General features: G+C 47.8%; 1 protein-coding gene across 1 annotated transcript; it reads right to left on the reverse strand.

Annotated features, from left to right (window-relative positions):
• Positions 1–11,117, reverse strand: LOC124029555 (dynein axonemal heavy chain 6-like). Its single transcript, XM_046341226.1, has 4 exons — positions 11,006–11,117; positions 6,513–6,664; positions 5,827–6,049; positions 1–214 (listed from the first exon to the last, which is right to left on the reverse strand). Exons 2-4 carry the CDS (start codon positions 6,522–6,524, stop codon positions 111–113), a joined length of 339 nt encoding a protein of 112 aa, XP_046197182.1. The 5' UTR covers positions 6,525–6,664; positions 11,006–11,117; the 3' UTR covers positions 1–110.
• Positions 11,118–14,567: the final 3,450 nt, after the last annotated feature.

A 14,567-nucleotide genomic window follows, 5' to 3' on the forward strand; every position in this document is an offset into this window, starting at 1 on the left:
GTGTGTGTGTGTGTGTGTGTGTGTGTGTGTGTGTGTGTGTGTGTGTGTGTGTGTGTGTGTGTGTGTGTGTGTGTGTGTGTGTGTGTGTGTGTGTGTGTGCGTGTGGGTCACTACTCGTTGAGCTGACAGAGCAGGGCTGAGGCCTTGGTGATCCAGTAGTCACTAGGCAGGCTGGACGGCAGCATCACCGTCACCACAAAGTTAGTAGAGTGGCCTGAGGGAGAGAACACACAGGTCTGTTACTATCTGGGCCTGAGGGAGAGAACACACAGGTCTGTTACTATCTGGGCCTGAGGGAGAGAACACACAGGTCTGTTACTATCTGGACATGATGCAGAGAACACACAGGTCTGTCACTATCTGGACATGATGCAGAGAACACACAGGTCTGTCACTATCTGGACATGATGCAGAGAACACACAGGTCTGTCACTATCTGGGCCTGAGGGAGAGAACACACAGGTCTGTTACTATCTGGACATGATGCAGAGAACACACAGGTCTGTTACTATCTGGGCCTGAGTGTGAGAACACACAGGTCTGTCACTATCTGGGCCTGAGGGAGAGAACACACAGGTCTGTTACTATCTGGACATGATGCAGAGAACACACAGGTCTGTCACTATCTGGGCCTGAGGGAGAGAACACACAGGTCTGTTACTATCTGGACATGATGCAGAGAACACACAGGTCTGTTACTATCTGGACATGATGCAGAGAACACACAGGTCTGTCACTATCTGGACATGATGCAGAGAACACACAGGTCTGTCACTATCTGGACATGATGCAGAGAACACACAGGTCTGTCACTATCTGGACATGATGCAGAGGTAGGATCTAGGTAGGTAGGTAGTAGGGCTCTAGGTTGGTAGTAGGGATCTGGGTAGGTAGTAGGGCTGGAGGTAGGTAGGTAGTAGGGCTCTGGGTAGGTAGTATGGCTCTAGGTAGGTAGGTAGTAGGGCTCTGGGTAGGTAGGTAGGTAGTAGGGCTCTGGGTAGGTAGTAGGGCTCTAGGTAGGTAGGTAGTAGGGCTCTGGGTAGGTAGGTAGGTAGTAGGGCTCTGGGTAGGTAGGTAGGTAGTAGGGATCTGGGTAGGTAGTTAGGTAGTAGGGCTCTGGGTCGGTAGGTAGGTAGTAGTGCTCTAGGTAGGTAGGTAGGTAGGTAGGTAGGTAGGTAGGTAGGTAGGTAGGTAGGTAGGTCTCTGGGTATGTATTAGGGCTCTAGGTAGGTAGTAGGGCTCTAGGTAGGTAGGCAGGTAGGTAGTAGGGCTCTAGTTGGGAAGGTGGTAGGGATCTGGATAGGTAGGTAGTAGGGCTCTGGGTAGGTAGTAGGGCTCTGGGTAGGTAGTAGGGCTCTAGGTAGGTCGTAGTGCTCTGGGTAGGTAGCAGGGCTCTTGGTGGGTAGGTAGTAGGGCTCTGGGTAGGTAGTAGGGCTCTAGGTTGGTCATAGGGCTCTGGGTAGGTAGTAGGGCTCTGCGTAGGTAGTAGGGCTTTGGGTAGGTAGTAGGGCTCTAGTTAGGTAGTAGACAGGTAGGTAGTAGGGCTCTAAGTGGGTAGTAGGGCTGGAGGTAGGTAGTAGGACTTTGGGTAGGTAGGTAGTAGGACTCTGGGTAGGTAGGTAGGCAATAGGGCTGAAGGTAGGTAGTAGGGCTCTAGGTAGGTAGGTAGGTAGGTAGTAGGGCTCTAGGTAGGTAGGTGGTAGGGATCTGGATAGGTAGGTAGTAGGGCTCTGGGTAGGTGGTAGGGCTCTGGGTAGGTAGTAGGGCTCTGGGTAGGTAGTAGGGCTCTGGGTAGGTAGTAGGGCTCTGGGTAGGTAGGTTGGTAGTAGGGATCTGGGTAGGTAGTAGGGCTGGAGGTAGGTAGGTAGTAGGGCTCTGGGTAGGTAGTATGGCTCTAGGTAGGTAGGTAGTAGGGCTCTGGGTAGGTAGGTAGTAGGGCTCTGGGTAGGTAGTAGGGCTCTAGGTAGGTAGTAGACAGGTAGGTAGTAGGGCTCTGGGTGGGTAGGTAGGTAGCTAGTAGGGCTCTGGGTAGGTAGGTAGGTAGGTAGATAGTAGGTCTCTGGGTATGTAATAGGGCTCTAGGTAGGTAGTAGGGCTCTAGGTAGGTAGGCAGGTAGGTAGTAGGGCTCTAGGTAGGTAGTAGGGCTCTGGGTAGGTGGTAGGGCTCTGGGTAGGTAGTAGGGCTCTGAGTAGGTAGTAGGGCTCTGGGTAGGTAGGTAGTAGGGCTCTGTGTAGGTAGGTTGTAGGGCTCTGTGTAGGTAGGTTGTAGGGCTCTGGGTAGGTAGGTAGTTGGGCTCTGGGTAGGTAGGTAGTTGGGCTCTGGGTAGGTAGGTAGTAGGGCTCTGGGTAGGTAGTAGGGCTCTGGGTAGGTAGTAAGGATCTAGGTAGGTTGTAGGGCTCTGGGTAGGTAGTAGGGATCTAGGTAGGTAGTAGGGCTCTGGGTAGGTAGTAGGGCTCTGGCTGGGTAGGTAGTAGGGCTCTGGCTAGGTAGGTAGTAGGGCTCTGGGTAGGTAGGTAGTAGGGCTCTGGGTAGGTAGGTAGTAAGTAGGGCTCTGGCTAGGTAGGTAGTAGGGCTCTGGCTAGGTAGGTAGTAAGTAGGGCTCTGGGTAGGTAGGTAGTAAGTAGGGCTCTGGCTAGGTAGGTAGTAGGGCTCTGGCTAGGTAGGTAATAGGGTTCTAGGTAGGTAGGTAGTAGGGATCTGGGTAGGTAGTAATGCTCTGGGTAGGTAGTAAGGCTCTGGGTAGGTAGGTAGTAAGTAGGGCTCTGGCTAGGTAGGTAGTAGGGCTCTGGCTAGGTAGGTAATAGGGCTCTAGGTAGGTAGGTAGTAGGGATCTGGGTAGGTAGTAATGCTCTGGGTAGGTAGTAGGGCTTTGGGTAGGTAGTAGGGCTCTGGGTAGGTAGTAATGCTCTGGGTAGGTAGTAGGGCTCTGGGTAGGTAGTAATGCTCTGGGTAGGTAGTAGGGCTCTGGGTACGTAGTAGGGCTCTGGGTAGGTAGTAGGGCTCTGGGTAGGTAGTAGGGCTCTGGGTAGGTAGTAGGGCTCTGGGTAGGTAGTAATGCTCTGGGTAGGTAGTAGGGCTCTGGGTAGGTAGTAATGCTCTGGGTAGGTAGTAGGGCTCTGGGTAGGTAGTAGGGCTCTGGGTACGTAGTAGGGCTTTGGGTAGGTAGTAATGCTCTGGGTAGGTAGTAGGGCTCTGGGTAGGTAGTAGGGCTCTGGGTAGGTAGTAGGGCTCTGGGTAGGTAGTAGGGCTCTGGGTAGGTAGTAGGGCTCTGGGTAGGTAGTAGGGCTCTGGGTAGGTAGTAGGGCTCTGGGTAGGTAGTAGGGCTCTGGGTAGGTAGTAGGGCTCTGGGTAGGTAGTAATGCTCTGGGTAGGTAGTAGGGCTCTGTGTAGGTAGTAGGGCTCTGGGTAGGTAGTAATGCTCTGGGTAGGTAGTAGGGCTCTGGGTAGGTAGTAGGGCTCTGGGTACGTAGTAGGGCTTTGGGTAGGTACAGTGCCTTTGCAAAAGTATTAATTCCCCTTGGCCTTTTTTCTATTTTGTTGCATTTCAACCTGTAATTTAAACGTATCTTTATTTGGACTTCATGTAATGGACATGCACAAAATAGTCCACATTGGTGAAGTGAAATGAAAAAAAAATGACACATGATCTGTCACATGATCTCAGTATATATACACCTGTTCTGAAAGGCCCCAGAGTCTGCAACACCGCTAAGCAAGGGACACCACCAAGCAAGTGGCACCATGAAGACCAAGGAGCTCTCCCCAGGCAAGGAGGGCATTAATCAGAGAGGCAACAAAGAGACCAAAGATAACCCTGAAGGAGCTGCAAAGCTCCACAGCGGAGATTGGAGTATCTGTCCAAAGGACCACTTTAAGCCGTACTCTCCACAGAGCTGGGCTTTACGGAAGAATGGCCAGAAGAAAATAAGCAAACACATTTGGTGTTCGCTAATAGGCTCGTGGGAGACTCCCCAAACATATGGAAGAAGGTACTCTGGTCAGATGAGACTAAAATGTAGCTTTTTGGCCATCAATGAAAACGCTATGTCTGGCGCAAACCCAATACCTCTCATCACCATCCCTGTTTTTCGTCAGCAGGGACTGGGAAGCTGGTCAGAATTGAAGGAATGATGGATGGCGCTAAATACAGGGAAATTCTTGAGGGAAACGAGTCTCAGTCTTACTTACTGGGACGGAGGTTCACCTTCCAGCAGGACAATGACCCTAAGCATACTGCTAAAGCAACACTTGAGTGGTTTAAGGGGAAACATTTAAATATCTTGGAATGGCCTAGTCAAAGCCCAGACCTCAATCCAATTGAGAATCTGTGGTATGACTTCAAGATTGCTGTACACCAGCGGAATCCATTCAAATTGAAGGAGCTGGAACAGTTTTGCCTTGAAGAATGGACAGAAATCCCAGTGGCTAGATGTGCCAAACTTATAGAGACAAACCCCAAGAGACTGTCAGCTGTAATTGTGGGGGGTGAATAGTTATGCACGCTCAAGTTTTCTGTTTTTTTTTGTGTCTTATTTCTTGTTTGTTTCACAATATAAAATATTTTGCATCTTCACAGTGGTTGGCATGTTGTGTAAATCAAATGATACAACCCCCCCCCAAAAAAAAATATTTTAGTTCCAGGTTGTAAGGCAACAAAATAGGAAAAATGCCAATAGGGGTGAATACCTTCGCAAACCACTGTAGCAGGGCTCTAGGTAGGGGTGTAGGGTGTGTATAGGGACATAGTATACCTGTCAGAGTAGACAGAGTCCTGAGGTCATATACAGTCATATACAGTGGAGCTTGGTACAGTTTAGTAAGAGGAAGGGCTCTAGGTAGGGGTGTAGGGTGTGTATAGGGACATAGTATACCTGTCAGAGTAGACAGAGTCCTGAGGTCATATACAGTCATATACAGTGGAGCTTGGTACAGTTTAGTAAGAGGAAGGGCTCTAGGTAGGGGTGTAGGGTGTGTATAGGGACATAGTATACCTGTCGTAGACAGAGTCCTGAGGTCATATACAGTGGAGCTTGGTACAGTTTAGTAAGAGGAAGGGCTCTAGGTAGGACTGTAGTGCAGTGGTTCTCAAACCTCTCCTTCAGGACCTCCAGACATGTTGTTGTAGCTCTGAACTCTCTCTCCTGATTCACCTAGTCAAGGGCTTGATGATTAGTTGAATCAGGTGTGCTGGTTCAATAGATCAAATCCATGGAACGGCTGTGAGTCCCAGAGGAGAGGTTTGAAACCCCCAGGTGTAGAGTGGTTATACACTGAGTGTACAAAATATTATGAACACCTTCCTAATATTGAGTTGCATCCCCCATCCCTTTTGCCCTCAGAACAGCCTCACTTCGGGAAACTGTTGAGCGTGAAAAACCCAGCAGCGTTGCAGTTCTTGACGCAAACCAGTGTGCCTGGCACCTACTACCATACCCCATTCAAAAGCACATACATCTTTAGTCTTGCCCATTGAGACAATTGGGACATGGATTGTGTATGTGTGATATTCAGAGGGTGAATGGAAGACACCAGATTGAAGTGCCTGAATGGGGTATGGTAGTAGGTGTCAGGCTCACTGGTTTGCGTCAAGAACTGCAACGCTGCTGGGTTTTTCACACTCAACAGTTTCCTGTGTGTAACAAGAATGATGCACCACCCAAAGGACACCCAGCCAACTTGACACAACTGTGGGAAGCATTGAAGTCAACATGGGCCAGCTTCCCTGTGGAACGCTTTCAACACCTTGTAGAGTCCATGTCCTGACGAATTGAGGCTGTTCTGAGGGAAAAGGGGGGAGAAACTGAATATTAGGTAGGTGTCCTTACCTGTAGTCGACAAAGTCCCAGCACGAGCTGAGGTCTTGTACAGCGGAGCCTGGTAGAGAGACGGATCAGGGTCATAGTTCTGCTGGGGTTCGAAGTGCACCACGGGAAGCATGGTGTTCATCACCCGCGGCAACGCATCCTCGATCACCATGTCGACGTCGTCCCAGCGACTGGCGTCCATGAACATCCCGTGCACCAGCACGCCGTCGTTGATGGTGGGTAGCTATGGAGACAGAGTGTTACTGTAGTTACCATAATGTCATATTGTGATTAGAGGCCTGGGTTTTGGACAATCATGTCACAACTTTTAGTTAAAGCTTCATCGTCCAGCACCATCTTCAGACAGTTGTTTTCATTTTAGGTCTAATTCTCATTTCTGGACAAGGCTTTAAATAAAGGTTCAAATCTAGGTCATGTGACATGGTTGTCCAGAACACAGGGTCCTAATAATGATCCAGATATGGTTCTAAAACCTCTTCAGGAACCTGACGAGGTTGACTAATTCACTGATGACCTCAACATCCCACAGAGGTCAACATGTGTTGGAGTCATTTCTATCAGCGAGTAGCTTAGCTCCTTCATGTTTTTACAGAGTCAGACTGTGCTTTGGAGGCAGGATGCAGTAAACTCCTTCCTGCCCTCAGGGCAACCTGTCTAAATATGTCCCTCTCCCTCCCTGTAGCTACCTCAGAGTCCATGTCCAGCTCGCCCCCGGCCGGTAGGGTCTTCAGCGCCTCGCTCACGGCCCCCTGGTCTAGGTAGACCGGCAACACGTTAAAACGGAAGTTGAGCTCGTCGATGGGGAGGTTATAGGTCCTGGCGTGGTTCTGTAGCGCCCCTACAGGACAGGAGGGGGAACAGCACAACAGCGTTTCAACATCTCAGTAACTGGACTGTAACCCAGTTTGGTGCTCTACTTTGGACTGATCCCAGGCCTGTTCAACAATAACAGGATTTATAAATATACAGCACGTCTCTCAAACCCAACAACATACTATATCAGTGGTCACCAACCGGTCCATCTCCCAGGCATCTCTAGTCCATCGCCAAACATTTCTGTAAATAACCCAACAACATACTATATCAGTGGTCACCAACCGGTCCATCTCCCAGGCATCTAGTCCATCGCCAAACATTTCTGTAAATAACCCCACGATAAAGCCTTGTGTTCCTAGTTTTTCTATCAGTCTCTGTTGGTGGTAGATGGTGGTGGGTGCAGCCCATTCAGCTGCCCTGCCCAGCTGCCCTGGAGAGGAAATCAAGTGCACTATGCCACCGCTGGCCAATCAGATGCTCAGATGACCATGTTTGGAGTAATGTAGCAGGCATGAAAGAAAGTTATGGGCAAAATGGATACTGTGAGATTTGAAAACGTTTAAAACCATGACTAGAGAGAGACTGTCAAGGAATAGAGCAGAGATCTGCTGTATATATGACTGAGTTCATGTTTAAGGTCTTACTCAGCACTGTCAACACTTTGTATGCTGTGGTCCTTCTGTAGCTCAGTTGGTAGAGCATGGCGCTTGTAACGCCAGGGTAGTGGGTTCGATTCCCGGGACCACCCATACGTAGAATGTATGCACACATGACTGTAAGTCGCTTTGGGTAAAAGCGTCTGCTAAATGGCATATATTATATTATTCAACACTTACATAAGCCATAAAATGCGAGTTCTTCCTATTTCCCCTCAGCGCTACAACAAGCAGTGCAGCAGTAATGAATGAGGAGGAAAGTGTATAGGTAGGCTTGGTTTGTTGTTATAATTAGTGGCTTGGGTCTTTTTTAATATCAAGGAATATTTCACTTTCTCTGTTCATAGGACTAACAACATGAATTTGTACGAGGCAGAAATACTGTGACTCGAGTTTAGCCGTCAGCTGGAAGACGGTGTCCCTTTTCGTCGGTGTCAGTCTGCTGCTCTCTCCCTCTGCTGAGACTGACCCTCACTCTGCTGCTCTCTCTCTCCGCTGAGACTGACCCTCAGTCTGCTGCTCTCTCCCTCTGCTGAGACTGACCCTCAGTCTGCTGCTCTCTCCCTCTGCTGAGACTGAGACTGACCCTCAGTCTGCTGCTCTCCCCTCTGCTGAGACTGACCCTCAGTCTGCTGCTGACCCAGTCTCCCTCTGCTGAGACTGACCCTCAGTCTGCTGCTCTCTCCCTCTGCTGAGACTGACCCTCAGTCTGCTGCCTCAGTCCTCTGCTGAGACTGACCCTCAGTCTGCTGCTCTCCTCCGCTGAGACTGACCATCAGTCTCCCTCCCCTCTGCTGAGACTGACCCTCAGTCGCTGCTCTCTCCCTCCGCTGAGACTGACCTCAGTCAGTCTGCTGCTCTGAGACTCAGTCCTCCGCTGAGACTGACCCTCAGTCTGCTGCTCTCTCCTCCGCTGAGACTGACCCTCAGTCTGCTGCTCTCTCCCTCCGCTGAGACTGACCCTCAGTCTGCTGCTCTCTCCTCCGCTGAGACTGACCCTCAGTCTGCTGCTCTCTCCCTCCGCTGAGACTGACCCTCAGTCTGCTGCTCTCTCCTCCGCTGAGACTGACCCTCAGTCTGCTGCTCTCTCCCTCCGCTGAGACTGACCCTCAGTCTGCTGCTCTCTCCTCCGCTGAGACTGACCCTCAGTCTGCTGCTCTCTCCCTCTGCTGAGACTGACCCTCAGTCTGCTGCTCTCTCCCTCTGCTGAGACTGACCCTCAGTCTGCTGCTCTCTCCCTCTGCTGAGACTGACCCTCAGTCTGCTGCTCTCTTGCTCTCTCCTCCGCTGAGACTGACCCTCTGCTGAGACTGACCCTCAGTCTGCTGCTCTCTCCCTCTGCTGAGACTGACCCTCAGTCTGCTGCTCTCTCTGCTGAGACTGACCCTCAGTCTGCTGCTCTCTCCCTCTGCTGAGACTGACCCTCAGTCTGCTGCTCTCTCCCTCCGCTGAGACTGACCCTCAGTCTGCTGCTCTCTCCCTCTGCTGAGACTGACCCTCAGTCTGCTGCTCTCTCCCTCCGCTAGGACTGACCCTCAGTCTGCTGCTCTCTCCCTCTGCTGAGACTGACCCTCAGTCTGCTGCTCTCTCCCTCTGCTGAGACTGACCCTCAGTCTGCTGCTCTCTCCCTCCGCTGAGACTGACCCTCAGTCTGCTGCTCTCTCCCTCTGCTGAGACTGACCCTCAGTCTGCTGTTCTCTCCCTCCGCTGAGACTGACCAACAGATGCAGGCACCATCAGCCCAGTAAAATAAACAGCTCATTATTTCAATGTAGCTCACTCAGCTGTGCCTCACAAGTAATACAACAATGGATCTATTACCGGTGTGATCATATAGCCGAACCTCAAATTCTGAAATATATATATTTTTTTATATGTCCCGAACAGCAATGCATTGGTAGGTAAATTCAAGCAAAGCCAGTATGTGGTGACAATGTATTGGGCCTGTAGCTTACTGCACAAACCTCATTGCTACAGAGCTGTTTTTAATTGGGTCATGTTTCTTACATTGTTGAAGTCATGGTAATAAAAATCAGAGCGGTAGATCTCGGCATGTATTTTTGATTCAAAGTGATCTTGACTCAGAAAAGGTTGGTGACCACGGTACTATATGAAGTAGACTACACTGTTGAAGAGAACAGAATTTTGACTAGAGTACAGCATATTGAATAGACTACATCATATTGAATAAAGAACAAAATATTGAATATTCTTTTGCTACATAATATTGAATTAGGGAACAGAATATTGAATATTAATTTGCTACATAATTTTGAATATAGAGCAGCATATTGAATATTTAATAGACTACATAATATTGACTAGAGTACAGCATATTGAATATTTAATAGAGTACAGCATATTGAATATTTAATAGAGTACAGCATATTGAATATTTAATACTACATAATATTGACTAGAGAACAGAACACAGAGGAGACAGTGTGTACTGACCAGTGATATTTAATACTACATAATATTGACTAGAGAACAGAGGAGACAGTGTGTACTGACCAGTGATATTTAATACTACATAATATTGACTAGAGAACAGAACACAGAGGAGACAGTGTGTACTGACCAGTGATATTTAATACTACATAATATTGACTAGAGAACAGAGGAGACAGTGTGTACTGACCAGTGATATTTAATACTACATAATATTGACTAGAGAACAGAGGAGACAGTGTGTACTGACCAGTGATATTTAATACTACATAATATTGACTAGAGAACAGAACACAGAGGAGACAGTGTGTACTGACCAGTGATATTTAATACTACATAATATTGACTAGATAACAGAACACAGAGGAGACAGTGTGTACTGACCAGTGATATTTAATACTACATAATATTGACTAGAGAACAGAACACAGAGGAGACAGTGTGTACTGACCAGTGATATTTAATACTACATAATATTGACTAGAGAACAGAGGAGACAGTGTGTACTGTCCAGTGATATTTAATACTACATAATATTGACTAGAGAACAGAGGAGACAGTGTGTACTGACCAGTGATATTTAATACTACATAATATTGACTAGAGAACAGAACACAGAGGAGACAGTGTGTACTGACCAATGATATTTAATACTACATAATATTGACTAGAGAACAGAACACAGAGGAGACAGTGTGTACTGACCAGTGATATTTAATACTACATAATATTGACTAGAGAACAGAGGAGACGGTGTGTACTGACCAGTGATATTTAATACTACATAATATTGACTAGAGAACAGAACACAGAGACGGTGTGTACTGACCAGTGATATTTAATACTACATAATATTGACTAGAGAACAGAGGAGACCGTGTGTACTGACCAGTGATATTTAATACTACATAATATTGACTAGAGAACAGAGGAGACGGTGTGTACTGACCAGTGATATTTAATACTACATAATATTGACTAGAGAACAGAGGAGACGGTGTGTACTGACCAGTGATATTTAATACTACATAATATTGACTAGAGAACAGAGGAGACGGTGTGTACTGACCAGTGATATTTAATACTACATAATATTGACTAGAGAACAGAGGAGACAGTGTGTACTGACCAGTGATATTTAATACTACATAATATTGACTAGAGAACAGAACACAGAGGAGACAGTGTGTACTGACCAGTGATATTTAATACTACATAATATTGACTAGAGAACAGAGGAGAAGGTGTGTACTGACCAGTGAGGAAGCCCTGAGGGAAGAATAGTCCAGAGATCCAGAAGGATTTGGGCTGACCCCGAGTGATCCAGTTCTACACAAACACACAGACAGAGAGGAAGTTGGTTTCCCTGCATGAACACACACACACAGACACACACGCACACGAAGGAGAGGGTGATTTTGTTTGGGTTATGTTTATCTCAGTTCCCAGAACCTGAATGTAAGGCTGTCACCAGAGACTGGGGTTATGTTCATCTGTCTGTGTGTAGACATTTAGGGATTGCGTAACACACAGTAAGACCAGTCTCCCGGAACAGACGCTTCAGTCTGGGGCGACGGAGCGAGTGCACAGAGAGAACGAGAGATGGACAGAGAGCAGAGAGAGAGCGAGATTATCATCTAGTTCACTGGCTTTGGCATTGTTAACATATGTTTCACATGCTAATAGAAAATGTCAATTGATAGAGGAGAGAGAAGACTGGAGATAGAGACAAACAAAGAGAGAGAAGACTAGGGAGTGAGAGAGAGAAAAAGAGAGAAGATTAGGGAGAGAGAGGAGACAAAAGAGAGAAGACGAGGGAGAGGGAAAGAGAGAAAGAGGGAAGACTTGGGAAAAAAGAGAGAAGACTAGGGAGAGGGAAAGAGAAAAAGAGAGAGAAGACTAGGGAGAGAGAGGGAGAAAAAGAGAGAAGACTAGGGAGAGGGAAAGAGAAAAAAGAGAGAGAAGACTAGGGAGAGAGAGGGAGAAAAAAGAGAGAAGACTAGGGAGAGGGAAAGAGAAAAAAGAGAGAGAAGACTAGGGAGAGAGAGGGAGAAAAAAGAGAGAAGACTAGGGAGAGGGAAAGAGAAAAAGAGAGAGAAGACTAGGGAGAGAGAGGGAGAAAAAAGAGAGAAGACTAGGGAGAGAGAGGGAGAAAAAAGAGAGAGAAGACTAGGGAGAGGGAAAGAGAGAAGACTAGGGAGAGGGAAAGAGAGAAAGAGAGAAGACTAGGGAGAGGGAAAGAGAGAAGACTAGGGAGAGGGAAAGAGAGAAGACTAGGGAGAGGGAAAGAGAGAAAGAGAGAAGACTAGGGAGAGGGAAAGAGAGCAGACTAGGGAGAGGGAAAGAGAGAAAGAGAGAAGACTAGGGAGAGGGAAAGAGAGAAGACTAGTGAGAGGGAAAGAGAGAAAGAGAGAAGACTAGGGAAAGGGAAAGAGAGAAGACTATGGAGAGGGAAAGAGAGAAGACTAGGGAGAGGGAAAGAGAGAAAGAGAGAAGACTAAGAGGAGAGGGAAAAGAGAGAAGACTAGGGAGAGGGAAAGAGAGAAGACTAGGGAGAGGGAAAGAGAGAAAGAGAGAAGACAAGGAGAGGGAAAGAGAGAAGACTAGGAGAGGGAAAGAGAGAAGACAAGGGAGATGGGAAAGAGAGAAGACTAGAGAGAGAAAGAGAGAAGACTAGGGAGAGGGAAAGAGAGAAGACTAGGGAGAGGGAAAGAGAGAAGACTAGGAGAGGGAAAGAGAGAAGACTAGGGAGAGGGAAAGAGAGAAGACTAGGGAGAGGGAAAGAGAAGAGAAGACTAGGAGAGACTAGGGAAGGGAAAGAGAGAAGACTAGGGAGAGGGAAAGAGAGAAGACTAGGGAGAGGGAAAGAGAGAAGACTAGGGAGAGGGAAAGAGAGAAGACTAGGGAGAGGGAAAGAGAGAAGACTAGGGAGAGGGAAAGAGAGAAGACTAGGGGGAGAGGGAAAGAGGGAAAGAGAGAAGACTAGGGAGAGGGAAAGAGAGAAGACTAGGAGAGGGAAAGAGAGAAGACTAGGGAGAGGGAAAGAGAGAAGACTAGGAGAGGGAAAGAGAGAAGACTAGGAGAGGGAAAGAGAGAAGACTAGGGAGAGGGAAAGAGAGAAGACTAGGGAGAGGAAAGAGAGAAAGAGAGAAGACTATGAGAGGGAAAGAGAGAAGACTAGGGAGAGGGAAAGAGAGAAGACTAGGAGAGGGAAAGAGAGAAAGAGAAGACTAGGGAGAGGGAAAGAGAGAAAGACTAGGGAGAGGGAAAGAGAGAAGACTAGTGAGAGGGAAAGAGAGAAAGAGAGAAGACTAGGGAAAGGGAAAGAGAGAAGACTATGGAGAGGGAAAGAGAGAAGACTAGGGAGAGGGAAAGAGAGAAAGAGAGAAGACTATGGAGAGGGAAAGAGAGAAGACTAGGGAGAGGGAAAGAGAGAAGACGAGGGAGAGGGAAAGAGAGAAAGAGAGAAGACAAGAGAGAGGGAAAGAGAGAAGACTAGGGAGAGGAAAGAGAGAAGACAAGGGAGATGGAAAGAGAGAAGACTAGGGAGAGAGAAAGAGAGAAGACTATGGAGAGGGAAAGAGAGAAGACTAGGGAGAGGGAAAGAGAGAAGACTAGGGAGAGGGAAAGAGAGAAGACTAGAGAGAGGGAAAGAGAGAAGACTAGAGAGAGGGAAAGAGAGAAGACTAGGGAGAGGGAAGACAAGGGAGATGGAAAGAGAGAAGACTAGGGAGAGGGAAAGAGAGAAGACTAGGGAGAGGGAAAGAGAGAAGACTAGGGAGAGGGAAAGAGAGAAGACTAGGGAGAGGGAAAGAGAGAAGACTAGGGAGAGGGAAAGAGAGAAGACTAGGGAGAGGGAAAGAGAGAAGACTAGGGAGAGGGAAAGAGAGAAGACTAGGGAGAGGGAAAGAGAGAAGACTAGGGAGAGGGAAAGAGAGAAGACTAGTGAGAGGGAAAGAGAGAAGACTAGGGAGAGGGAAAGAGAGAAGACTAGGGAGAGGGAAAGAGAGAAGACTAGGGAGAGGGAAAGAGAGAAGACTAGGGAGAGGGAAAGGGAAGACTAGAGAGGAAAGAGAGAAGACTAGGAGAGGGAAAGAGAGAAAGAGAGAAGACTAGTGAGAGGGAAAGAGAGAAAGAGAGAAGACTATGGAGAGGGAAAGAGAGAAGACTAGGGAGAGGGAAAGAGAGAAGACTAGGGAGAGGGAAAGAGAGAAAGAGAGAAGACTAGGGAGAGGGAAAGAGAGAAAGAGAGAAGACTAGGGAGAGGGAAAGAGAGAAGACTAGTGAGAGGGAAAGAGAGAAAGAGAGAAGACTAGGGAAAGGGAAAGAGAGAAGACTATGGAGAGGGAAAGAGAGAAGACTAGGGAGAGGGAAAGAGAGAAAGAGAGAAGACTATGGAGAGGGAAAGAGAGAAGACTAGGGAGAGGGAAAGAGAGAAGACGAGGGAGAGGGAAAGAGAGAAGACTAGGGAGAGGGAAAGAGAGAAGACTAGGGAGAGGGAAAGAGAGAAGACTAGGGAGAGGGAAAGAGAGAAGACTAGGGAGAGGGAAAGAGAGAAAGAGAGAAGACTAGTGAGAGGGAAAGAGAGAAAGAGAGAAGACTATGGAGAGGGAAAGAGAGAAGACTAGGGAGAGGGAAAGAGAGAAGACTAGGGAGAGGGAAAGAGAGAAAGAGAGAAGACTAGGGAGAGGGAAAGAGAGAAAGAGAGAAGACTAGGGAGAGGGAAAGAGAGAAGACTAGTGAGAGGGAAAGAGAGAAAGAGAGAAGACTAGGGAAAGGGAAAGAGAGAAGACTATGGAGAGGGAAAGAGAGAAGACT

The sequence above is a fragment of the Oncorhynchus gorbuscha genome, unplaced genomic scaffold (genome assembly GCF_021184085.1).
Source record: "Oncorhynchus gorbuscha isolate QuinsamMale2020 ecotype Even-year unplaced genomic scaffold, OgorEven_v1.0 Un_scaffold_6794, whole genome shotgun sequence".
In the NCBI taxonomy this organism is placed as follows: Eukaryota; Metazoa; Chordata; class Actinopteri; order Salmoniformes; family Salmonidae; genus Oncorhynchus; species Oncorhynchus gorbuscha.